Source organism: Rattus norvegicus, chromosome 17, assembly GCF_021556685.1.
Source record: "Rattus norvegicus strain SHRSP/BbbUtx chromosome 17, alternate assembly SHRSP_T2T, whole genome shotgun sequence".
NCBI classification, from domain to species: domain Eukaryota; kingdom Metazoa; phylum Chordata; class Mammalia; order Rodentia; family Muridae; genus Rattus; species Rattus norvegicus.
The window spans coordinates 85,887,032-85,912,849 of NC_141550.1; the positions used below are offsets into that span (position 1 = coordinate 85,887,032).

The 25,818-nt window shown below is 40.0% G+C and overlaps 1 protein-coding gene and 1 long non-coding RNA gene across 2 annotated transcripts in view; one reads left to right on the top strand and one right to left on the bottom strand.

Moving 5' to 3' along the window:
• The window catches only part of Malrd1 (MAM and LDL receptor class A domain containing 1), a 724,504-nt gene that overhangs the window by 681,707 nt on the left and 16,979 nt on the right, over positions 1-25,818 (top strand). Inside the window, 2 exon segments of the mRNA NM_001287618.3 lie at positions 9,599-9,678; positions 9,768-9,864. Coding sequence (NP_001274547.3) covers positions 9,599-9,678; positions 9,768-9,864 — 177 coding nt within the window.
• LOC148000299 (uncharacterized) lies at positions 720-15,385 on the bottom strand. Its single transcript, XR_015641900.1, has 4 exons — positions 15,176-15,385; positions 14,520-14,664; positions 1,790-1,965; positions 720-1,047 (listed from the first exon to the last, which is right to left on the bottom strand). It is a non-coding gene; the product is annotated as an uncharacterized LOC148000299 (long non-coding RNA).

A 25,818-nucleotide genomic window follows, 5' to 3' on the forward strand; every position in this document is an offset into this window, starting at 1 on the left:
CAAGTGCAGGGAGGATGCCAGTTTAATTAAGAAAAGATCAGTCTATTATCCTGTGAATGTGTTATTTGGATTTTAAAACAGTGATATTTTGACTTTCAACTTCTCATTTCTTTAGAGTTGTATTCATTTATATACATACACATATTTATGTATGTACATATGTAAATGTATGTAACCTGAGTTAAGTAGTCATATCACAGGAGACATATGAGACAAGAATAAGATAGTTGTGTGTGTGTTCTTGTATCATCTTTATCCTAAGTGAGTTGGGAGGCCAGATAGAATATAATCTGATGATTACGTTGCTTGAAGCCTATAGCAAGGCTAAAAAACAGAAACCAATCAGTAATTTCTCAAGAAGCAGAATATCGAGTTTGGCATCTTTCTTCGGTTTGATATAGCTTAAGCCCCAGGAAGATTCCTGGTTCTGTACTCACATGTAAAGCCTTCCTTTCTTTACCAAAAGGTCAAAGTGAGTCTGAGACTCCTACAGTTCCTTAGTGAGCAATACAGCTGGTGAAATTTCTTCCAGAACCCAGCAGCCCATGCTTTATTCTTTCTCCATTTTAAAATTTCCCATACTGTGCTCTGTGCTCATGTATATTTCAGTGTGTAAGACAAAGGGCGGATAAAGGTCTGGCTAGAACGAAAGTTTAAAATGCGTTTCTTAAAGGAAAATTATTTTTAGACTTTATGGGGAGAAGAAAATATAAGGAAAATAATACCCACAAATTATTTTGTATTTGAAGTAATATTCCCCCACAAGGCTGTATGTCTTCAACATATTTAGTCTCAAGAGGGTCTAGGTTCCACTGACGGGCAGTCTGTTTTCAGTTGCCCAGCTCACAGATTGTTTAGTTTTATTATTATAATATCTTCTTTCTTTCATTCTTCTTTTGCTTCCCATGAAGCTCTCTGGAGGCTTACTACTCCATAACAGCAAGAAGAAAGCAGGAGGAACAGAAAGTGTAAAACACAAACTCAGGACTATTTTTAAGTTAAAAATGTTTCATTCAACGACTTCCACTATGCCAGCACAGCACACACCTGTTTGAACATAGGAAACATGATTTCAATTTTCTCTTCTCTCTACTATCAAGTAATCAAGCTACTTTCTTTACTGTAATAATTTAAAATAAGTTCTGAACACGTTTCCATCCTACATATGCAACATTATGCAGCCTGACTCAGATTTCAAGTGCAAGTTGCAATAAAAGCCACAAAGGGGCACGCATTTCGCATCTCTGAGGTATCATCCTCTGAGGAGAGAATCCGATGACTAAACAATGTTTCACGAGGAAGTAGATAATTTTCACCAATATTAAATGCAGTGTGAGTATGAAAATTCAAGCAGATTAGAGAACCTGAACTCCTTGCATAAAAAAAAAAAACACTCGATGTTTTCATCTTTTTCTCTTAGTTAGGAATAGTTGATTTTAACCTCAAACGATGCTCCTAGGCCGTGCTCCCCAAATGGAGCCTTCAGAACAGAAGAGCCAATAGCATCTGAGAAACTGTTCCGTAGCACAGCTCAATTACTGCATCTGAGACTCTGAGGGCCAGGCTCATCGCTTAGTGCTTGGGCCAGCGTCCCCGTTAGCTCCAGGCATGCTAAAGCTCTAACTGGCAGCGCTAAAGTTTAAAGGAGATTACATATCATAAAAGGAAAGTATTTTGATAACTATTATATAATCTAGATAGTAACGGCTATTATGAGGATGATAATGGCTATTTTCAGCAGACATTTACACACAGAGTAAAACTAGTTAGATCCTGTAAGAGTGAATACCTGCAGGGCTTGCCTTCCGTCACTTTAGTTTGAAAGATGTTAACATGAAACTGATCACTGGAGTACCATGTGATTGTGTGCCAACAGGGTAGCATGGAGTCACATTTGGTATGTCTAAGTCATGCGAGGACACTAAAGAAAGCCAACAGAGGTCAGTGACAATCGGTCTCTTGTGGCTGTAAAAATATAAAAAATAAAAAGGGTATAGGTTGTCTTTTACCCTGCTTGGTCCGCACCGCAGTGCCCCAAGATATCTGCTAGATATCTTGGCGGAAACACAGCTCAGCCTCACACTTTCCTACACTCAAACCCTCACATAAAAGAACACACAACACAATAACCTTTGACCCAATTGGTAAGATATAATTGCCCACTTAAACATACAAAGCCTGGTACCATCCATCCCTTGAGAACATTAATAACAACCTGTAAATACACAGAGCAGAATCTTAATATCACCTGCCATCTTGTCCTGCCATGGCTTCTCTGCCCCTCTCTCCCTCCTGTCTCTTCCTCTCTCCCTTAGTCTCCTCCTCTTCCTTCAAACTTCTCTCCCGCCCATCCTTCCTTCTCCTCCAATGACAGGCTTCCTTCTATCCTGTACCTGCCCTTCACCAGTACTTTATAAATTCAATGGAGAGGTGGTTCTGGTGAAGTCACCTGAGTTCTGAGTCCTTGACTAGGCAGCTGTCCTTGGGGCAGTGGAATTAGCATCAAAATACAGCAACTTCAGGGCAAACCACAACAGTCTCTGTCCCTAAGGGAGTAAATACCTAAGTGGATAAGACATGAGGGCATCTTCTAGCCATTGACCGAAAAGGTCATGGAAACTCATAGAGTTTGAAAGACTCTCTCTCAGTGAAGGCACTGTGCACAAGTATAAACCTTACTAAAACTGAGATCAAAGCTTTGCAGTCCATTTCGAGAAAGTTTTTTTTTTTTTCTACACAGAGCTATCTTACCTGGCAGGACTCTATAAACACTGAAAACACACTAAAGAGTTTGAGTCAGCGGAACTATAGAATGTGACCTATATCTGCAGCCCAGAAGCCCAGGCCCAAGGGCAGGAATGCAATGGAGCTGAAGGACATTAACAGTTTGTGAAGTAAATTAATGAGACATGATGATTCCAATGAAATTGAAGGGACAAATAGAGTCATCTGTCATTTTTCTCAGAAGTGCATGGGGAGGCAGATGTGTGTGTCCATGTGTCCATACGGTGTATAAGTGCTTGTGTACATGTACATGTATATGGAGGTATGTATGTGTGTGCCACAGGTCAACCACATGTATTTGTTGCATGTTATAGAGAATCCTTGTTTATGAAACAGAGCCTCTCACAAGCCCCAGGAATTCACTTGTCTCTAGCTGCACAGTGCTGAGATTCCAAGCAGGCACTATCATTCCTGGCTCTTTATGGGATGCTGGGAATTGAACTCCAGGCTTCATGCTTCAACAGCACTTTTCCAACTCATCACCAATATTTTAAAGCCCAGAGCTCACTTTTATTTTTTCCTGGTGGGCTTGACATATTAAAGTCAGTGAAAAAAAATTTTTTTTATTCATACTTATTAGATTCACCCAAATGTATATATTCTCTATTTTCCTGAATCCATGGCCCATATTGAATGATATCTCATTGCTGTATGCACTGTCTTTTAAGTTTAAATAGTCACAACAATATCTTTAGGAACTAACCTTGTCTCTGAACTCCCTCTTATTTTCCTCAAATTCATTAGAGAAATTATAAATAAGCTAACCTTAATTTTCTTGCTTGAGCCCACAATTCAGTTCATTAAAACAGCCAAAGCGAACCTTCTGCTGAATCTTATGACATTAGTCCCCAAACGCAAGCTCAGTAAGTGTGTAGCCGCTCCTTACTTGCCCTGGCAGTGTGACAAATGAGCTGGGGCGTGTACACAAATGACAAGAAGGACAAGATGAGCTTGTGTTCCAGCTGTGGGAAAGTAATGAATGGGTGTTGCCAAGTACACCCAGAAATGAGTTATTCTGGTGACACCTTGATCAGAACCTGCTAATAGCAGAAGACCTGCTACAATTTAGGAAAGCTCAGTGTGTTGGTTGTAGCTGAAAGAATTTAATTACATTTTATTTCTCCTCTTTGTATAAAAGAACAGACCCTTATGCACGAACAGAGAAGGATGTTTATCTTTTTCTTTCAGGTGGGCTCCGCCTAATACTTAGGAATTTTGGGAAACATGATGGAGCTAATTAGTCATGGGGGAAATTAGTCCAAGAAAATTAATCACTAGAATTCACCATGGAGTTGCCGCATTCTGTGGCTCGGAGATTATTCAATGGCTCCTCCCACCTTCCCTTTTCCTATTAGAGTAAATTCTTCCATGACTTTAATGGACTTCTTACACTCATTTTCTTGATACAGTCCCAGCCTATCATCCAGAAAACACTCAGGTTGAGCCAAGCCCTCCAAGTTTCTCCAATGTTCTCTGCAGGGGAAATTGCAGTGGGTAGAAATGCATTCACCAGCTGCCTGTCTTCCTTGCGTGTATACCTGCTTCAAGGATTTTAAAGATTATCCTGCTTGGGGACATTTTTGATAAGCCTGGAAATCAGATGTGCCAGGGACTTTAGTTCTTCTTGCATTGTGGCTAAATGTCCCTCACGGGATTGGAGCCAACATTTGCCAGATTAATTTAAAAGACCAGACTGTTAGGATACAGAGCAAAGTTCAGTGGGAAACAGTCATGAGGAGAATGAATATGAAAAGGCACAGTACTGTATCTGCAAGAGCTTGGAGTGGCGTGGGTGGGACCATGTGCTCTCCTGTGTCGCCTTATTTTTGTGTATAATTCTCCCATAAATTCTGTAAGCTTTTATTACAGCTTTTCATAAACGAGCCTGATGCATCTGGACTTCAGGAATCCGTGGAGGTAGAGAGCAGTAGATTTTCACCTGGTGTTCTAGGCTTCCTCTATGTTCCCAGGAGCACACTTACACTGTATTTCTGTATTTCCAGATGGTCCCACTAAAGTTTGATCAGACAAATGGGCTTGAGACAAACCGGATCAGATTTCTCCTAATCATTGTTTTCTAACACATAAAAATTATAATGCCAATCACAGCTATATCCAACTATGCTCCATATTTTAACATGAGATAGACCAGGGGAAGAAAGCATTTGTGGCCAGCACAGGAGAGTTTGAGACTCCAAAGTAGAATGCTTTTCAGCGTGCCTTCCTTAGGGATGTAAATCTCAATTTCTCTATGTGAAATGTGTCCTAGTTTGTAACATGCCAATGTGGACAATAACTGTGGAGTGATCCTGGCTCCTCCTAGCAAAAGTGACAGGTGTGCATTAGCAGTTATAATCCATAGGTATAAAAACACTTAAAAATAGGACATGAGCATATCATCTACAATGCTAAATTATAGGTCTCATCAACAATATATCAGAATGCACACTGCTCCTGTCCTTTTCCAGAGGACAATTTGGAGCCCAACTCTCTTAACTCCAGTTCCAGAGAATTCAATGTGCTCTTCCAACCACCGTGGGTCCAGAACCTCTGTATCACACACTCATACAGACACGCATAAATAAGAATTTAAAAACTGATAAATGTTAAATTATAGTAGTCAACATGATTAAAAAGAATATAGACTCAAAACCAAAAGCATAAGCATGGAGAACTAAACCTTGAACTGAGGAAAGACATCAGAGTTGACCACCATTTCTCCATCTCTCACTGACTGCCTTCCTATTAGTCAGTTACATTCTCAGAATGTCTTTTCCAGGAAACAGTACCAAGGGGACTCCCTGAGCTTCCAACAGAGCTCCAAGCATGCGTCCCGTTTCACATCAGAGTTGGGGAAGAATTTCTTTAAGGATATATAGTCAGCAAAGCACAGCCCCTTGTTTCCAAGCACTTCCCTAGAAGTATACATACGTCTATCTATGAACCCATCTCTGCTGGCTGTGAATCTGTATGTTGATGCTTCCTTGTAAGGACATGACAGTGCTACCAGTCAGACAGGCTATTCTCCATGCAAACCAAAGGAAAGCTACATAGAGTTTAATGTCGGGGGATTTAATGAGATGATCTTGGAGGAGGTGCCTACAATGCTCACTGTAAGTGGGTCATAGTAAGAAGAAGACGGACTTACTAGGTCTTACTATATATGCAAAGTAACTACGAAAACAGATGCATAAAGCTAAATAAATCAGATTTCTATGAGCATTTTTCATGTGGGCACTTTGAATAAAATAAATGCTTGTTAAATGACTGTATTTAAAAATAGCATAATTAACTATTCAAAGTTATTAGACTTACTTTTCTTTCTTCTGAGCATGAAAAAGTAGTGAGATACTCACACATACACTGAGGTAGGGAGGGGAGGACAGAGGGACGGAAGGAGAGATACTGAGGTCCAAGTAGTCTAAATTAGAAAGATATATATTAGGTGACCATGGGTATTACAAGGTACTCATGCCCTTCACAGATACTTTGGCAATACACAAGAGGCAAAACCATGTTTGCTTTTGGTCTTGCCTACACATAAAGTAGCTAAGTAATTCCTTTAAGGAACATTTTGGTCATTAACTGTCAAGGTATGTGATGAATGTCTATCCTATTCCCTGTTGGAACAAGTTTCTAGCCTCAGACAATTATGTAACAGTTCCAACCTGGCCAAGCTGATGGGGAACACACCCAGATTGTATCTCCATGACTAGACAGTCCCTATCTGGATGTTTCTTCTTTGGCGTTTAGCTATATAACCAAAGCCTACTTCCAATTCCACAGCTCATCCACTTTTCCGGACTCATTTCTCCTACAAAGGCCTTGACCCTTCACCTCTCACAAGTATATAATCCCTCCACACACTACTAAATTTTCAAACAGTCTTTATTCTGGGGTGTTGGACATTGTTTTTCATTTGTCATTCTAATCCTCCTGACTCAGTAAAGGGAGACTCCCTGTAAAAATCATGACGAAACAGATGCTAGTATCTTCTTCTAAAAACATCTTAATGACATTTATTAGGATTTATGGTAAGCTTGGAGGAAATGAATGTGCTCAGCCGTACTTAGAACAGAAAGAATATTCATTTTCTTCCCGACTCTAGCTCTTCAAGAGAGGCAGGAGAAAAACTATTTCAGTGTTGTTACTGGAAGAACGAGCAGATATCCTGGCATGGTATTGATGCTGTCCTCGGAATCTGGTTCAAAGGCAGAGGGACCACCCTGCCATGGAAATGTTACAGAAGTCTAAGAATCAAATTGCCATAATTACTTCAAACTGGTTTTTCCATGGAGGAGGTTTTGTTTGAGAAGCAGAAATGAAAACACATCAAGTGTCCTGAATTCTTTCTACAGCCCTGTAAACATTTCTCCTTCTTTCTCCCCCAAGTTCACGTCTCCAGGTTTTATGCCATGTCCCTATCTAAGTATGTAGGTAGATGGACAGCAGACACAGACGAATGATGAACTGATACACAAACATTCCGACAGCTGATGGGAGTTGTTCATGCTGGCCCTCTGTGTGATCTGGTTCTCCCCTTTATTTTCTCAAGTGGCATTTCCAGATAGTCCCAGAGGCCTTATCTCAGTAAACATATCCAAATATGGAGAATCTGCTTAAAGTAGATTCTGTAGTCCTGACATCAGCATGACAGCACTTTTAGACTCCTAAAGAACCCAGTGAACCCACACAGAATACACAAATAAACCACACCGGCATCCACATGTGAAAGACTGCCATGTAATACTCATTGAATGAGGACAGGCAAGGAGACGAAAAGACTTAGAGTCTTAAGTGTTGTGAGAGTAGAAACTAACTATTCCAATATCAATAAATCCATTTTCATCTGAATCTCAGAAAGTTTAGAAATTTCAAATTGCGTTTGATCCCTGCTTTTTTAAAGGACTATTAACAAAGATCTATCTAATGACCTTCCAGAACCTGTAATAGGGCTTTTCAATTTAGTTCAATTCCATTTTTGAGAAAATTGCTTTCACTCACCCAACTTTTCAAATTTAAAAGGGAGACTGACAGACAGCATGGTCTCACAGAGTGTCCTAGTTAGGGCTGCTACTGATGTACTAAAGCAGCAAGCTGGGGAGGAAAGACTTATTTTACTGACTTACCCTTCCGCACCACTGTTCATCAACAAAGGAAGTCAGGACAGGAACTCAAACAGGGCAGGAAGACAGAAGCCATGGAGGAGTGTTGCTTACCAGCTTGCTCCTGAGAGCTTACACAGTCAGCTTTCAGAAAGAACCCAGGACCTCCAGGCCAGATGTGACCTCACTCACAGTGGACTGGGCCCTCTCCTGTCTGTCAATGAGCTACAGGTTCATCTACAGACCGTCTTACAGAGGAATTTCTCAACTGAGACTCTCTCTTCTCCAACAACTCTGGCTTGTGTTAAGTTGATACAAAACCAGCCAGCACAGTAAGCAATGCTTCTGACACACATATTCAAAAGTTGATTTTAAACTTAGTTTGTAGCATACACCATGAAACTGAGGAACTCTAGCTGAAACCATCTCAATTTGAGTCACATTGTTTCTGCTAAATAAGAACATGGATATTAACTTCCATGCTCATTTGGGGACTCATTATACCCGAAAAAATTACTTATAAATAAAAATGTTCTTCTGGGCATGGTGGAACTGGCCCTTAATCCTAAGACTTGAGAGACAGAGGCAGGTGGATCACTCACTGTGAGATCAATTCCAGCAAGTTCTAAATAATGAGTTACGGGTCAGTCAGTGTGAGACAGAGACAGAGACAGAGACAGACAAACAGACAGGGAGAGAGAGAGAGAGAGAGAGAGAGAGAGAGAGAGAGAGAGAGAGAGAGAGGGAGAGAGAGACTGTTACAAACAAAGAAACAAACATGTCCCTTAGCCCTTAGACAGGCAATCTGCCTGCAGATGGTGTTCTGAGGATAATCTATTTCACTATTACAGTGTGACCAGTTTTGCCATTTCTGAGTAAAGGCTGGTGTGATCTGAGTATTCCTTGCTAAAGAACAAATTACATTAATATAAATTAATTGTTAATCTAAGTGATTAAGGAAATATCCCTCTGCGATGATAAATACATTTGTATTCTGCTTTACACGTTTGCTAATCTATACTTTGAACTGATGCGTTAGTGACTGGACAGAACCTCTTCACTGACACATATGTGACGGCTGGAGAGGAAGCTTGGATGGTGACATGTTTACCCTTTAAGCATGAGGAGCTATGTCCAAGCCCTAGAGTTCATCTTTTTTCAAAACAAATGGGGCTTGGAATCCCAGCCCTAAGGAGGCAGAAGCCTGTGATCCTGAATTTCCCCAGGCCTCCAGCCGAGCTGTCATGTCAATGTTCTGGCCTGTGAGAGACTATCTCAAATGTAGGTGAATGGCACCAGAGGAATGCCCAGGGCTGTCTACTGGCTCCATGCTTATGCACAGACATGCGCACATGAAGATAGATAGATTCGTTTGAGACGAATGGGAAATCATCTCAAATGATAATGGATCCTAGTGAAAAAAATAAAAAAGTCAGTATTTGCAAACAACAACAACCAAAAGTGCTGGGTGAAAGCCGCTGTCCGTTTTTCAAAATCCACAAGGGGATACATTACAGCAAAGCCGTAGTCCACCAAAATATGGACATAATGACGTGTAATGTTTCATTCTGGTTTCTGAGCCACTTTTCTTATCTTCCTGTTATCTCCAGGTATCCCGGCCATCATCAGTGTCACCCCAATTCTGCTCAACTAGTCTCCTGTTTTGTTTTTGGCTTATTGTCATATCTCACATGATTTTTCTTTTCCAGGTGTGAAAAGGGCTGGACAGGAAATCGGTGCCACATCAGGTCTAACCTTTCTACCGAGGGTTTCGCGTATACTCAGAATTGTAGGTAAACATTATGTTTGAACAAACAGCTTGGGGTCCTTAATACTTTTCTGAATCATGATAATCTCTTTTGTGGTTTGAAATTCTAGACATATGGACTCTGCTGGGTATCGGATTCGGGTTCCTCGTGACTCACATCGCAGTGGCCATCTTGTGTTGCCTTGGCAACCGGAGAAGACCAATGAGGTAAGCCTAAGCCGTGCCTTCCGGGTCTGGATGTAAGGTGAACCGCAGGGAGAATGCCCAAAGCATTACTTCTGCTCTGCTCTCCTTTCGAACTTCCTTATGGAAGAAGTTCTTATGCTCTCATACTTTGAGGCTTCTTCTCTTAGAAGCAGTAGCTACTTTCTGTTCAAAACTTTACTTTTTACTTACAACGAAGAAAACAGGACATCATTCAAGACTGAAAACATCAAGTTATGCTATGTACTGATAGTACCAGAAATGGCCTCAGAGGTGAAGGGAAGATCCCTTTCAGGCTTCCACAGAGAGGCTATCCTCTCAGCACCTGTGTTTCAGGCCAACATTTCCATCTTCCAAGCATCAACACACAGACTACAGGCTAAGATCTGCTGGACCGAAAAGCTGGCTTCACGCCTAACTAGAGCCTCTTCTAACGCACACGGCTGTTAAAGATATTTTTGAGTTCGCCAGCACACCACACCTCTTCCCATTAATGGTGTAAACTACAGGTCACACAGAAAAAGAGAGCTGATTTCTTCACACTCATCAAGATAAGAGCTCTTAGAAGAGGGCATGACATTTTCAGAGATACATCATGTTCTGTATGCCTGACTGAGTGGCCACTTAGACATGTGACACCAATATATGCCACAGCAATGAAGGACAAGATGTTTTCCTTAAATTGTTCATTTGACCTGCTTGAAGAGATCCTCTCAGTTCTCCAACTCTAATGAACTCCAGTCATATTAGTTATATTCTTCTCCATGTCATGAAGTAAGGGGAATACGTTTAGAAAATATGGTGTGCACCATGAAAAAAAAAAGTACATTTTATGCCTATTCCCACCAATAGATTTGTATCCATGTAGCAATTTTTCAATTGTTTTCTGTGTTCTTTAAGTACAACTGGGCGGTATTTGTAGAGAAGTATTGGTAAGAAGCCCTTTGGACTTAAAAGAGCTTTTAACATAGAGGAAGAGACAGAGTCACAAACCCTAAGGGAACATTGGCTGTGTGTATTCATAATATGTACATAATAAGTTGAGATTCTGCAGTTGTGTCTGTGCTATGGGAGAGTCAGGCCTGGAAAACTAGAAGTCTGTACAGCTGGGTTACAAACTGGAACTGGTCAGAGTTGAAGGTACAGCCTTGAACCCACATCCACACATAGCACAGGCCAACTGTTGTGGTAAAAACAGAAAAGCAGCGGAACAGGTTCCCACACGTACCTGGGCAGTCGAGCTCTCTCACTGGTTCTGACTCCAGCTGCCATTGGAACTAGTGCTAGTTTATCTCAGTGGTTCCACACTGTCCCCAAATACATTCTGACCTGCTGTCCCTGAGCCATTCCAACACAGCACACTGTCAGACTGCCCCACCCTCACTCACAGCTCTCTTGGCTGGTCTCCACCATGCCAGGCATACACACCCCATTTCTGTGATGGGACCCATGCATCCGGCCACCATATCCTCTCTTGAACTAAATTATGTTGCCACATGAAAGAACACGTCACACACTATCCTCCGATCCGATTGATAAGATATAATTTACCCATCTAGACAACACAAAATCCTGTCCACAACCATCTCTTAAGAATAGTCATAACAACCTGTATTATGTGCAGAGAGGAATCTTCACATCCACTGCCATGTTCTCTTGGCGCTCTCCTCCTCACTCTGGCCTCCACTTCCTCTCTAAAACTTTTATCCCACCCATCCTTCCTTCTTGTCCAGTAACTGGTCTCATTCTATCCTGTACCTGCCATCACCTGCATAATGACATCAACCTACAGCCAACAAGTTGGAAAGTTTGGTTTTCCAAGTTAAGGGAGGGTTTGAGTTCGTTTTGTTTCTCCTCTTTCCCCTCCTCCTCCTCCTCATTCTTGAGAAAGTTCAGTTTCTGTCTTTGAGGGCTAAGTAAGTTTTTTTTTCAAGTTCTTTTATTTAACCTAAAGCAAACTACTTTACTTAGAGTCAATTGACACTACACTTTGAGCATGTTTAAGGCTTTCACAGAAACACCTAGGTCAGTATTTGACCAAAGAACCAAACCCTAATCTGATCTCAGTGACACATGAAGCTAATGACTATAGTCACTTAGTCACTTAGCACAATCCTCAATTCACACCTTCTCCAGGTAATGTCAGACAATCTACAACTTGAAGCTACTTAAAGGTTTTGCAAGTAGGCTTTGGTGGCTCTGTGCTACAGTACGACAGTCACTTGTCCTTTGTCTTGACTTTATTTGTGTATTTTGTGGTGTGTGTGAGTGTGTGTGTGTGTATGTATGTATGTGTTTGTATGTGTGATTGTGTGTGTATATGTGAGTGTGTGTGTGTGTGTTTGTGTGTGTGTTCACATGGGGATGCACACATGTGCATACAGGTATATGCATCTGTGGATCAGTTGTACTCTGCCTCATTATTGAGATGGATTCTCTCACTGAACCCGGGCTTAACTTTGCAGATTCAGGTGACTCTGACTTCCCGTCTCCCCATCTACCTCAGCAGCCATTTCTTACAGGGATTAACATCATATGCTTAATTGCTCAGTATCTTACATGGGGACTGGGATGTGAACTCCAGTCCTCAAGCTTGTGAGGTACTCCACTGACTTAGCCACCATCCCCCTTCATCACTGTTTGACTTTCAGTTGCAAACCACCCTTTACTTTGGCTCTTCACCTCCAGCTTTTGATAAAGTCTGCTTCTATTTTCTGACCCCAACTTATTTTAATTTTTCCTGTTTTTAAATAGTATCTAGTATTTAAAAGGAATCTCAAAAAATTCATTTCTGCACACAGATGAAATCCAAATATTATCACTATGGAGGTCATAACCAGAAAAATCCACAAACAAAAAATAAAATAACTGAGTTACAGTGACCCTTTGGGCAGTAGAAGGTACCTCCCTACCCCCCATTGAGTGGTTAGTTTCCTAAGACTCAGCTTCTGCTTCTGTTTTCAACATGAAAACAAACCTAGCAAACAGAGGATGGTGCTGTTTCAGATCCAAACCCAGAGATTCACCATTCCCCTTTCTCCAACTGGAGGCCTGGCTCAGATGTTAAGGATACACCAAGAAAAGGGTTGGAGAGAAGTGGTGGTTGCTATGGGCTTCAAAGAAGATTTACTTCAGTGTTAAATAGGGAATACAGACACGAAGTTATGGCCATGATGTGCGATGATGGGCCAAGATCTGAGAGGTAGACTGAGGAGAAAGGCAGTTGAGAAAACATTGAGGAAGTGAAAGATGTACCAATCAGATTGCCAAATATAACAGAAGAGCATATTCACAGTATTTTTTTTCTTGTGGTCCTTTGTTTGTGGCTATCTTTGTGACTCAGCGGAGTTTGCACATTCTAGGGTACAGTCCTTCTCCAACTCTTTTCTGTTTGGTTTCTTCCTGCTGTTTTTTTAATTCACATTCAGAGGAGGAGGTTGGCTTAGTTTATGTCGACATTGCTGCCCTCTCCCATCCCCTCTTCCTGACCCTTGCGTAGACACTTTATACCCTAGTATCTTCACTTCCACATTCAGGTCCCAAAAATTCTGTCTCCCCACTTCTCTCTGAAGGCATTATCTTATATCCCGAGCGTCATGCCCCTTTCTGCTTTCTGGTTTCATGGTGTCTATACAATCTCACTCCGACATAAATAAAACATAAAAAATTAGAAGCCTTTTTCTTATGAGAAAGAACATAGGGTGTTTGTCTTTTTGAGCCTGGGTTACTTTGCTTATTATTATAGTATTTTTCCAATGCATTTCAAGATTTCCACATTTCCTTAATTCAGCTGACTTGAATGGATCCCTCCAGAAGTTGAACAATGGGTTGAAAAGGATGGCCTCCCCTGACAGACCAGGGCCACCCTCTATATTGAAGTACCTACTACCCTCCTGTACTAGAAACTTCAAACAAGTCCTTCTATGCTTTCTCCAATTTCCCATTCTCTTCCTTGTCTGTATGTTCTCTATTTCTGATTTCCAAAACGTACTCCAGACTCTCAGGGCATGAACTTTACCTTTAGCAATCCTTCCTTCACCCATGCTAGACTTCTGACTGGCTTGATCTTACACAGGTCTGGTTCTGTCAGCCACAGCTGCTGTGTGTTTCTGTGTTCAAGGCTATATGCCATGTCTCAAGAAGACTTTCACAGCAGTCACCTACTACCCATGCTTCTTTCAATCTTCCAGTCCTGCTATCAGGATTACAATACTGTAAATCTTGTAGGCAGAAGTATGACATAGACAACCAACTGGGTACTTCCCATTTTCTTATTCTCTACACATTTGCTAGTTGTACGTCTTTATATCAATTGCCATCTGATACAAAAAGATACTACTGTGATGAAGACAGAGCTTCTCTATTGTACGGGTTAATAAATGAGTACTTAGGAACATTTACGGGCACTTAAATACTATGTCCTTTACCAAAGCAACAGCAGTAGATTCTGCTCTAGGGCCTGTCACCTAAACTCAGCCAAGGGTTTGAGCACACTTAACAGTGTCCTGTCTTTATTACCATTAACATGGTTGATAGTGCCTGTCCTGGGTATCAGAAAACAAAAGCTCATTTCCAGGATTCACTCCCTTGATATTGCTGATTAGTGGGGTCTCAGTGAACCCCAATACAAGCTATTACAATTGCTCTTAATTACCCACCAGAACTAGTAGACAGGGTTGTATTGTTGAAGACACCATAGACTTCCTTGAGTCATAGGAGGTAAATAAATAAAGCTGGAACTGACCTGGAAGCTTCTTTCTTACCGGCTTATTTTCATAATACTGGAAGATGCTATGTACAACACTAATGGGGAATAAAAAAAATCCAATAGCTTCACCTACCCATGAGTCATTTCAATTGCAATAACAAACATCCAATTAAGAAATGATCCTTGGGTGAATAGGCCCATGATTGAATTTAGGGCTTGTTCCACAATACCTTATCTCTTGAGACAAGAGCTCTCATTTCCCCTGTGACTCATCAATTTGGATAGGGTGGGTATCCAACAAGCACTAGGAATCCACATGTCTTTGACCCATCTTTTATGTGTGGATTAAGGATCTGAACTCAGCTATTCATGTTGGCATGGCAGGAACTTAACCAATTTAGACATGACCCCAGGTTCTCATAGAATTATTCTTAAGAAACATCTACAATATCTAATAATTTACATATTACACTTACAAAACATAAAAAATATAGATATTAACTTAAGATATAAAGAGGGTCATGAAGGATAGAGAAGCATTTCATCACACAAGCTTTAACGCCTGAGATTAATTCCCAGAACTCATATTAAAAACCCCAGTGTTACAGATTGTGCTTTCAATCCTAAGGCTGGAGAGACGAGGCCAGGTAGATCCTTAAGCTTCTTGTCCAGTCATCCTTGCCTGAGTAGTGTGTTCAGACAAGTTATGGAGATAACCTACTCAATCCATTTGGCTTTGGTATCATGCGAATATGGTCTTTCATCTGATCAGTATTAGTCACTCAAGACTCTGTCCTCTATGATACGATTCTGTTGTAGAACTCATTAATTGTTGTGTAACAGCTATTTCCACATTACAGTCCATGTCTTTATGTTCTATCACATAGCACTGCATGCATAATTGGTTCCCGATATGTGACAATAGATGGTCGTTTATGCTTTACTGAGTGCCACCACCAAAAAAGATAACTAGATCCAAAAATAGATACTGCTATAAAATTTCACAACAAGGCTTTTTGCCCTAAAGTTGTCTGAAATATTTTGCCAAAGATGATTAAGTAAAATAACAAAGGCTTACTTGAAAATAAGTCCAAAATCCAGGGTATACAAAAATTAATTTAAGCAAGAAGGTATCACCCTCTCCAAGTAAGCCTTGACTTAAGGTTTTTATTAAATGTCGTAAGGAGATTCTGTGGCACAAGAGACCCTTCAGCAACTTGAAAGAAAAATTTAATTAATTTCTTTTAAAATATAATATGGAGACTCTGCACTCCGACAATGCTAAGGATAGGAAAATGGCCAAGTTCCTGTAGGAGATTTCATTCCCTGGTGTTTGTTCTGATTTCCCTGGCCTCTGTATTGTCTACTTGCCACTTTGATTGCAAGGAAAGGAAAACAGAACTAGCTGTCTTAATCAAAATGAAGATTTAATAGAAGACCCAGGGTGTTTGCTGGAGCTCTGGGATAAAAATAAACCGAGGTAGAGTCTCAACAGTACTTGACCAAGTCAAACTTCTCGTCACCTCTCATCCCTGCCTCTCTGTGCTTGCCAGCTTTGTGATTCTCTCTCTAGACAGATTTCTTCTGTTCTCTATCCAATATTAAACTATTCTGTAGAGGATGAATGTTATTTGGTTTTTTCCCCCCAGACATATAAAGAGATGAAGTCTTTCTCTCCTGGGCCAAAGTAAACTTTACAAATGAAAAACGTGTGATTGGCATCTTGAGTGAGACTCCCATACCTGGTCAAATCACATATGGGTGAGATTTGGGGGCATGCCCATAACATAAACACTTTCTACGTGGAGAAGCCAAGGTCCCATGGTGGTGGGAATGGTCAAGATAGTAGTCACCAGGCCTTCAATAATAGTTTGTACAGCACTGCTGTCTCAGCAGGTAAACTTATGTGCCCCAGGAACTTGATAACTTCAATTTTTATCCCCAAGTACATGGTGGGAGAAGAGAACTGACTCATGAAATAATTAAAAAGTGGTTCACACTAAGAGAAAATAGATGCCAGTATCAAATTTGTAGCAATAGATCCAGATCAAAAGGCACAAGAACATAAGAGGTTATTAGTCCTTTCTTAGTTATAGCCAGATTATACCCACTCATTTTCTATTTTAGACTGTATCACCTTTGCTTGGGGAAAATCCAATAACAGTTTGTTATCTCACCTCAGGGCACATAACTAAGAAATACGGTGTTAATTTAATAAACAAAGAATAAAATTTAAAAATAGACATAGCTAATTTACTTATAGTTGGAAATAAATAAACTATAAAAATTGTTAAAAACTTTAGATATGAAATATTTCTAACATTTTACAGGATTATAATTTGCTAAAATTTGAGGCTTAGTATCCAAGATCAAAGTGAAGTAGATTCCTATGAGACCTATTCTGTCCTTGCAGATGGCAGCCAATGTCCTGTGTCCTCAGATGGCTGATATTAGAAAGTCTTATGAGAAGACTCTAATCCCTTAATTTAAGGAGGTTCCATTATGACCTTACATAAACCTAATTACTTCCCAATCACATCATTTTAAGGGCAACAGCTTCAGAATGTGAATTAGAGTGGTTAAAACATTCAGCATATACAGCAGAAGGAACGCTGAGTAGGACTGATGCTTTCCTTAGGAATGTGATCTTAGACATGTCTCATAACTCAAATGCACAGCATCTGTGCAAAGTTCTCAGGGCTGGAGAGATGGCTCTACCATTAAGAGAACTTGTTAGATACTGTTGAATGAAATGATAGGATACAGATCCAAATTCTACAAATAATTCTGTCAGTTTACATTTCCTATAAGAGAAGAAACAGGGACATTCAACATCACTTTCCCTGAACAAGCTATATTTGGTTTTTTTTTTCATCTTTATTAACTTGAGTATTTCTTATTTACATTTCGATTGTTATTCACCATCCCGGTTTCTGGGCCAACATCCCCCTAACTCCTCCCCCTCCCCTTGTCTATGGTTGTTTCCCTCCCCATCCTCCCTCCATTACCACCCTCCCCCCAACAATCACGTTCACTGGGGGTTCAGTCTTAGCAGGACCCAGGGCTTCCCCTTCCACTGGTGCTCTTACTAGGCTATTCATTACTACCTATGAGGTCAGAGCCCAGGGTCAGTCCATGTATAGTCTTTAGGTAGTGGCTTAGTCCCTGGAAGCTCTGGTTGCTTGGCATTGTTGTTCATATGGGGTCTCAAGCCCCTTCAGGCTCTTTCAGTCCTTTCTAAGATTCCTTCAACAGGGGTTCCGTTCTCAGTTCAGTGGTTTGCTGCTGGCATTCGCCTCTGTATTTGCTGTATTCTGGCTGTGTCTCTCAGGACAGATCTACATCCGGTTCCTGTCGGCCTGCTCTTCTTTGCTTCATCCATCTTGTCTAATTGGGTGGCTGTATATGTAGGGGCCACATGTGGGGCAGGCTCTGAATGGGTGTTTCTTCTGCCTCTGTTCTAAACTTTGCCTCCCTATTCCCTGCCAAGGGTATTCTTGTTCCCCTTTTAAAGAAGGAGTGAAGCATTCGCATTTTGGTCATCCTTCTTGAGTTTCATGTGTTCTGTGCATCTAGGGTAATTCAAGCATTTGGGCTAATAGCGACTTATCAATGAGTGCATACCATGTGTGTTTTTCTGTGATTGGGTTACCTCACTCAGGATGATATTTTCCAGTTCCGACCATTTGCCTACGAATTTCATAAAGTCATTGTTTTTGATAGCTGAGTAGTATTCCACTGTGTAGATGTACCACATTTTCTGTATCCATTCCTCTGTTGAAGGGCATCTGGATCCTTTCCAGCTTCTGGCTATTATAAATGAGGCTGACAAGCTGTATTTGTAATTGGCCCATCAACAATACTGAGAGTTCTTTGAGATTCTTCAATGAGTGGTGCAGGTTATAAAATAAATATCTATTCCTATTATATTAAATTTTCGTTACCATACTCGTTCCCAGTACAAACACTTTGTATCCTAATGTGAATCTTTGAAGGAAGAAATGCAGATGACATTCAAGTCTGAGATTACCTGATAGGCCTAACCTGGATTCAGAAATAAATATTTATCCCAAATAAAATCCAAAAGCTCATTTATTCTCTGCCTCAAAGCATTCAGTAGCATTGGTAGCTCTGAAGTCTCTTGTGAGTCTATGCAGGTCCCATGAGTGAATTATCCTTAGCCACCAGAATGCCACAAGCCCAGTGGATGCAGTTATAATGCTTGGAAAACCTTTTCTCTCTCCAACAGTTCACCATTGCATTCACTCATAAGAAACAAAGACCATTCTCACATTCTGAGGGGGGGGGGTGACCTGCCAAGTCTTAGTCCTCTGTGCCTGTTTTGGTCATTCTCAGACAAGCCTGCTCAAAATTCATTTTCCAATAGAGACCAGGGTTTTAAAAAGCAGGATTGGGCTGTAAAGGATATTTTTCTAGTCTCCCTTTTCTTTTTTCCTTCTCCCTATTTAAAGAAATAGTTAAGCATCCTGTTCCTTTATACCGTTGCCTTAATTCTACCTGTAGCTTTCTTTCTTGTACAATGGTAGAAAAGATCTAATATTAATGCCCTTGAAGAAAGAAAGCATGTTCTTCCAGCTCATAAAACATTCTTCTGTTCTACCCTACTTAAGGAGATGGGGGTTACCAAAGGCAAATCCTGGGAGCTGGCAATCCAAATGCACGCATGAGGAAGGCTATAAAGAAGAGGTAGCGTTTGTGTTGAGAGGTCTGAAGGGAGAAGAAATCTCGTTGAGTTAAAATAAAAGACAAGAAAATATAGAAAGTTGTGGGCTCCAAAATGACACAATGGATTGTAGTGTGTGGGAAGGTAACTGAATAAATTACTCTTTAAAATGTATGTGGTTGAGATGCTATAGGCTTTGAACGCCTACTAAAGAGAGTCCAACTTACTTTGTTCTTAAAAGGGAAAAAATGCTATCTTCTGTTTTTCCTAAGAGGTCCAATTTCTACCCCCAAATGGGGTAGATTTTTTTTGTTGTTTTGTCTTTTTGTTTTATTTTTTTTTTTTTTATTTAGAGACCAACCCCAATAGATTTCAGCAAGGAGCCCCTGTCACCTGCAGTTACATTGTAAGTAGTTAATTGGTGGCTTTTGAGGGAAGCAAGAGAGGAAGGTTAGGTATTGGTAGTCTGACAAGGCTGTAGGTAGACCTCCACCCCCAGTATACCATCACTGCTGTGTCTGACTTCCAATAGCCCTTTATTTGTTCTCCTTCTTGCTTCAGTGGTGATTGGCCTAGTGTCCCCAGCTCAATGACCGGCACCATTTCTCTGTGTTCTGGTGGCCACACCATTGTGTAGGCAACATTTTACCAAACATATTTCTTTTTCCAATCTGAGTATACTAGCCATTTCCCACTAGGACTCTGCCTAACACGGTTCAGGAAGCTATATTAAGTAAATAAATGCCAAGATCATGTGTGTGTTATTAAAAGAACAAGAATGGTGTAAGAATAGATTGGTAGAGTTTAAGAAGAGGGCTAGTGGAGTTCATGTGAGACCCAGTGAAGGTTGATTTAATACAGGGGGCAGGGAGGGATGAGAATTAGAGCAGATTGCAGATGATTGGCCTTAGGATACAGCACGTCTGAAAGTGCTGACGAGATCATTCCCAGATCAGGAAGAAAGCAAGCTTGGGCAATAGAGAAATAAACTATTTTGATACTTGACATTTTCTTACATGTCAAATGATGAAACTGGACCTTCTTATCATGGATAAGATATCTTCAAAATATAGGCTACAGTCGCGTAATTTTTATAATTTTTCTAGAGGAGTTAGTATTATTTTTTAGTTAGTTATCTCCTGAGCAAAAAAAAAAAACTCATAAGATCATAGATTTTATATTCATCTTACAACATTTTCTAGTATACTTTAGTGTGAAGTGAAATCTTGTAGTAACACTGCTTGTGTTGCTTAAGTTAACCTTTCCTATAACTGGTGTTAGAACAGTGACAAAATAGGAAATTATAAATTAAATCATTTTAAAGTTCTCTACCCACTTTGAAATTGCCTGGTTTAAATCAGATGCTAAGCTTAGCTCTTTGGGGGGGCCTAAGTATTCCCTGGTTGACATTTAACTGCATTAAGCCTTTCAACTCTTAAAATGCCTTTCATTTGACAGAGGATTGTCCTACTTTTCACTTTGCCTGGTGAGTTCCTGAAAGAGATCTGCTATGTTGGAAAAAAAATAAAAAAACAATCCAATTTACAAATTAGGACTGGTTAAGATACCTGACAAATTTCGCTGTATCACCTAAATTTTGTTCTGTGTTAGGTGACACTTATAAACCCCTAGGACTCAATTGTTTTAGTTCTGCTTCCGGACAAAGCTCTGGGTAGAAAGAGCAGGAAAAATAATGTTTAATTGCCTGCATCTTGCTTAATAAAAGACAAATATTTATTGAAAATGGTTAGGACAATTTTTTTAAAAAATGACATGGACCATAAAAATGTTCCAAAAACAAAATACCACCACCATCATCAACAACAACAACAAAAACAATGAATTCTTGTGACCTGGGACTCTATGGAATAAGAAAAAGGTATAGGATGGGTCAAGAACATGAAACTGATCAAGTGTAGATATAATAGTTCTCCTCATGAAAAGCCCTTGGTCCTGCCAAGGTTGGACCCCCAGTGTAGGGGATTGTGGAGGAGGACAGTAAGGGGAAGTGGATGGGGAGGGGAACAGCCTTATAGAAGGGAGGGGAGGGGTTAGGGGGCTTTTGAACTGAAAACTAGGAAAGGGAATAACATCTGAAATGTAAATAAGAAATACCCAATTAAAAAAATAATAGTTTTCCTGAAATCTGGGACAAAGAATTTTTCAGAAATCTTCCATTTAATTCTTCCTTCACTGTAAAAATAAAACATGAAAAGTACTTTCATCATGGCGAAATCCAAAACTGATCTCCTCTGTCACCATTCCCAGGGCACCATGGGATAAAGAAACCACTCTGTCCTCAGGCATAATTTTACTTGGTCCATTGGCTTCTTTTCTATGTCTCCTGTAACAGATCCTAACCTTCATGATAGCAGAACCTTCCATATACCATATTTATACCTCTTAGCTTAGCAGATGGCTAGAGGATTCATTCCATCAAATGTATATTAGGTTTAATTTTTGTCTTGTCTCTCCTTGGCTAATGGAGACCAGATTTTTATATTACAAATACTACACTTTCTCTATCATTTATTCATCTAATAACTCCAGCAGATGATTGAAAAGGCATGGATATCTTTGTGTTCCTAAAGAATTTTCTTGAAACTTGGCCGACTTTCATTCTATTCTAAGGAAGTCAAAGTAGCATCTAAGGGCATGCCAGAAGATGTTTACCTGTATGGTCTTTGACAAAGCCATCCCTGTGGTCAGTGGTAGGCTTCGAATTCAATTCTCAATTAGAGTTGTAAATACCAGAATTTTAGTGAGTGGAGTTTCAAAATGAGAAGTCCAAAGCATTTATAATCTATGAAAGGAACTGAGGCAACAAAAGTCTTGGCATTTTAGGAGGACAGAAAATCAGCTGCATGTGTTGATGTGAGTAATATACTCCTCACGCTAAACTATTTAATTCAGAGTCATATATGTGACAGGTTTCACCCTGAAGTTACCCTGGCATCTGACAACTTAATGACGAGTCTTATTTATAAAAATAATATCATTCCTGTTTTGTTTTCCCCAAAGCAAAAGGTCATGCCTAAAACATTTTATGTTGAAGACTTTTCATGAATGTAAGATAAATGCATCAAACAAAATAGAATTTTTTCATGATTTCAAAATGACTTTCCATTTTTCCTCCCTACCTCACAGCTAATTAAACAATTCTCCAGTCATTTAATATTTTATTTGTCCCATATATAATCAGTGTGATACCAATATAGAGTAATCCAAGCTTTACAGTGTATACTCATGTTAGTATATTATTATTATTATCTACAAATGTTATTATTATTATGTCTCATGACTACAGATAAATAAATGTTTGCAATAAAATATGAGGACCATTTTACTGTTTAGTAGCCCCATATTCTAATTAGTCATTCTAAAAATAACCAATCACGATTATTAAAGTGACAATATTTCTGTTAGATAGAGGTAGTCCCTGGGCACGGTTCATTTTTCAGGACAGTAGACAGTCTTCCTGTTCTTTCTTATAAGTCTTCTATATAAGAAGCATGGTGTCTTTAAACCCGACACATTTCTAGGGTGGATTCATTTCCAGAATGTTGGGAAACACTCTCACTAAGGAGTGGAACTCAGGAAGGCAGAGAGGGCACGCGAGCGACTCTGTCAGTCTCACGGCATGTACAATTGAAGTTACACGGAGCAAGAATGTCCAGGGCCCTTGAGTAGACACCAGAATTTAACTGGGATTTACTTATGTCACTAGGAAGCACAGACTAGGAAGGCTGACTTTTTAAAGTTTTCCTCAGTAACTGCTCTGTTATCCTTCTGATAGACTTATTCTTGTCGTGCAAATCTTCATTCATGTAATTTCTCTTGGGAAGCATCCTTGGAGAAACTTCCACAGCATCAGCAATATGTTTCCGGGTTAGAATTTCAATCACTCTAATGAATCAGAAGATAGAATGACAAAGCCCACGTGAGATCAACTCACTTGTATCTTTTAGTGGGGGAGGGGTAAAAGAATCACCAAATCAGAACCCACAGAGGTTCTTTCAGGCCGCATGAGCAACAACTTACAGTGGACATAATATATGCTTCATTATGCTATAAGCTGAGATGAATAAAATAGCCAGCAGGATCCAGGAGGTCAGTGCATACGAGTACTTGGCGCGTAAGCATGAGAACCTGATTCAAAAGTGCTTAAAGAAAGGTAATCTTATAAATAAGGCTGCTATGAACTTAGTGGAGCTCGTGTCTTTGTTGTATGTTGGAGCATCTTTTGGGTATACGCCCAAGAGAGGTATAGCTGGGTCCTCAGGTAGTGCAATGTTGAATTTTCTGAGGAACCTCCAGACTGATTTCCAGAGTGGATGTACCAGCTTGCAATCCCACCAACAATGGAGGAGTGTTCCTCTTTCCCCAGAAGCTGAAAAGAACCCAGATGCCCTTCAACAGAGGAATGGATTTAAAAAATGTGGTACATCTACACAGTGGAGTACTACTCAGCTATCAAAAACAGTGACTTCATGAAATTCATAGGCAAATGGAATCAACTGGAAAATATCATCCTGAGTGAGGTTACTTAATCACAAAAAAAAAGAAAAGAAAAAAGAAAAAAAACCACACTTGGTATGCACTCATTGATAAGTAAATATTAGCCAAAAAACTCGAATTACCCAAGTTGCAATCCACAGACCACAGGAAGCTCAAGAAGAAGGATGACCAAAATGCAGATGCTCCCACTCCTTCTTAAAAGGGGGAACAAAAATATCCATAGGAGGGGATATGGAAGCAAAGTTTAGAGCAGTGACTCAAGGAGTGGACATTCAGAGCCTGGCATACATGTGGCCCATATATATATACAGCCACCAGAACTAGATAAGATTGATGAAACTACAAAATGCATGCTGAAAGGGACCAGATATAGATCTCTCCTGAGAGACACAACCAGAGCATGTCCAATACAGAGGTCAATGCTAGCAGCAAACCACTGAACTGAGAATAGGACCCCCTTGGGGGGAATTAGAGGAAGTATTGAAAGAGTTGAAGGAGCTTCCAACCCCCAAAAAACAACAATGCCAACCAGCCAGAGCTTCCAGGGACTAAACCACTACCAAAATACTACACATGGACTGACCCAGGGCTCCAACTGCATACGTAGCAGAGAATAGCCTTGTTGGGGCACCAGTGGAAGGGGAAGCCCTTGGTCCTTCCAAGGTTGGACCCCCAATGCAGGGGAATATGGGGGGCAATAAAGGGGATATATATATATATATATATATATATATATATATATATATATATATATATATATATATATATGGGGAATACCCCTATGGAAGAGGTGGAGGGGGAGGGGAGGGAATGGGGGCTTATGGACAGGAAACCAGGAAGGGGAATAACATTAGAAATGTAAGTAAAGAAATATATCTAATAAGAAAAATAGCCAAATTAATAAAAAAAGGTAATCTTGGCAATCTGTACTTGGGGTTCTCATACTAGTAAAAAGAAAGAGATCCAAGGAGTTTGCTCATTCACTGGCCTGGCCAAAATGTGAGCTTTAGCTTTAGTGAGAGACCCTACTTCAAACAAACAAACAAGGCAGGAAGCAACAGAATTAGCGACAACTTCTTATGTCCCCTGCATGCACACATACAGGCTTGTGAACCCACATTCAATATGTATAACATATATTAAGAACAAACAATGTATGCATCCCAAATTAAACACTTTATGTAAATCAAATAATCCAAATGCTTCAATAAATATATGTCAACTGCATAGAGTTGTTTCCTAGGATAAACTGGAAGGGCATAAAAAGGCAGGAAGGCACGGTTCTTTGAACATACAGGCAAGGTGAAGAGAAGGTTGACTAAGGATTTGGTGAGGACAAGACATCACAGATTGAAATCCATGAGATGACAAACGAAAAGCATCTCTGGAAAACAGAATCTGTCTAGTAACAGAGGTTATAGAGACAGTCAATGTGAGGCATCCATAGGTCAGATAGGAAGATAAATGGCTGCAATTAACTGGGAATTCAATGGGTACGGATCAATTCAGGGCAATCTACATAGCCTACCAATTACCTACTGCTCTGTCTAGGGCTCCTTTGTTTCCTATACAGAAACAACTATAAATAAAAACTACTTCATTGTTTTTTTATTTTCCCTAATACCTGTTATAAACTGAAATTAGGTATAGATGCATTCTAATTAAACATATTAATAAATCCAAAATGGCACACATCTATAGGAATTTGAGTAGATTCAGAATTCATAGTGTAATGGAACCAATTTTCTCAATAGGTCTCTTACAGTTGTCCACTCGATATTGTCTGCAAGTTTCGTGAAGAAGCTGCTAGGTGACTGCTGAGGAAAATCATGGAGAGTGATAATTAACTTCAGAACTGCAATCAGTTTTCAATCAAACAGATTATATGTCTAAAAAAATCAATAAAGACATTAGAGTGAGTTTTCATATTCAGCAATTTACAAGGAGAAATGCTTCATTCGGATGAGGGAAAGCCAAAAAACAGATGGTCTTCTCCAAGTGTGGGGCGTGAAGATGTCAAAGGAGAAGGGCAAGAGGAGTGTTTCCA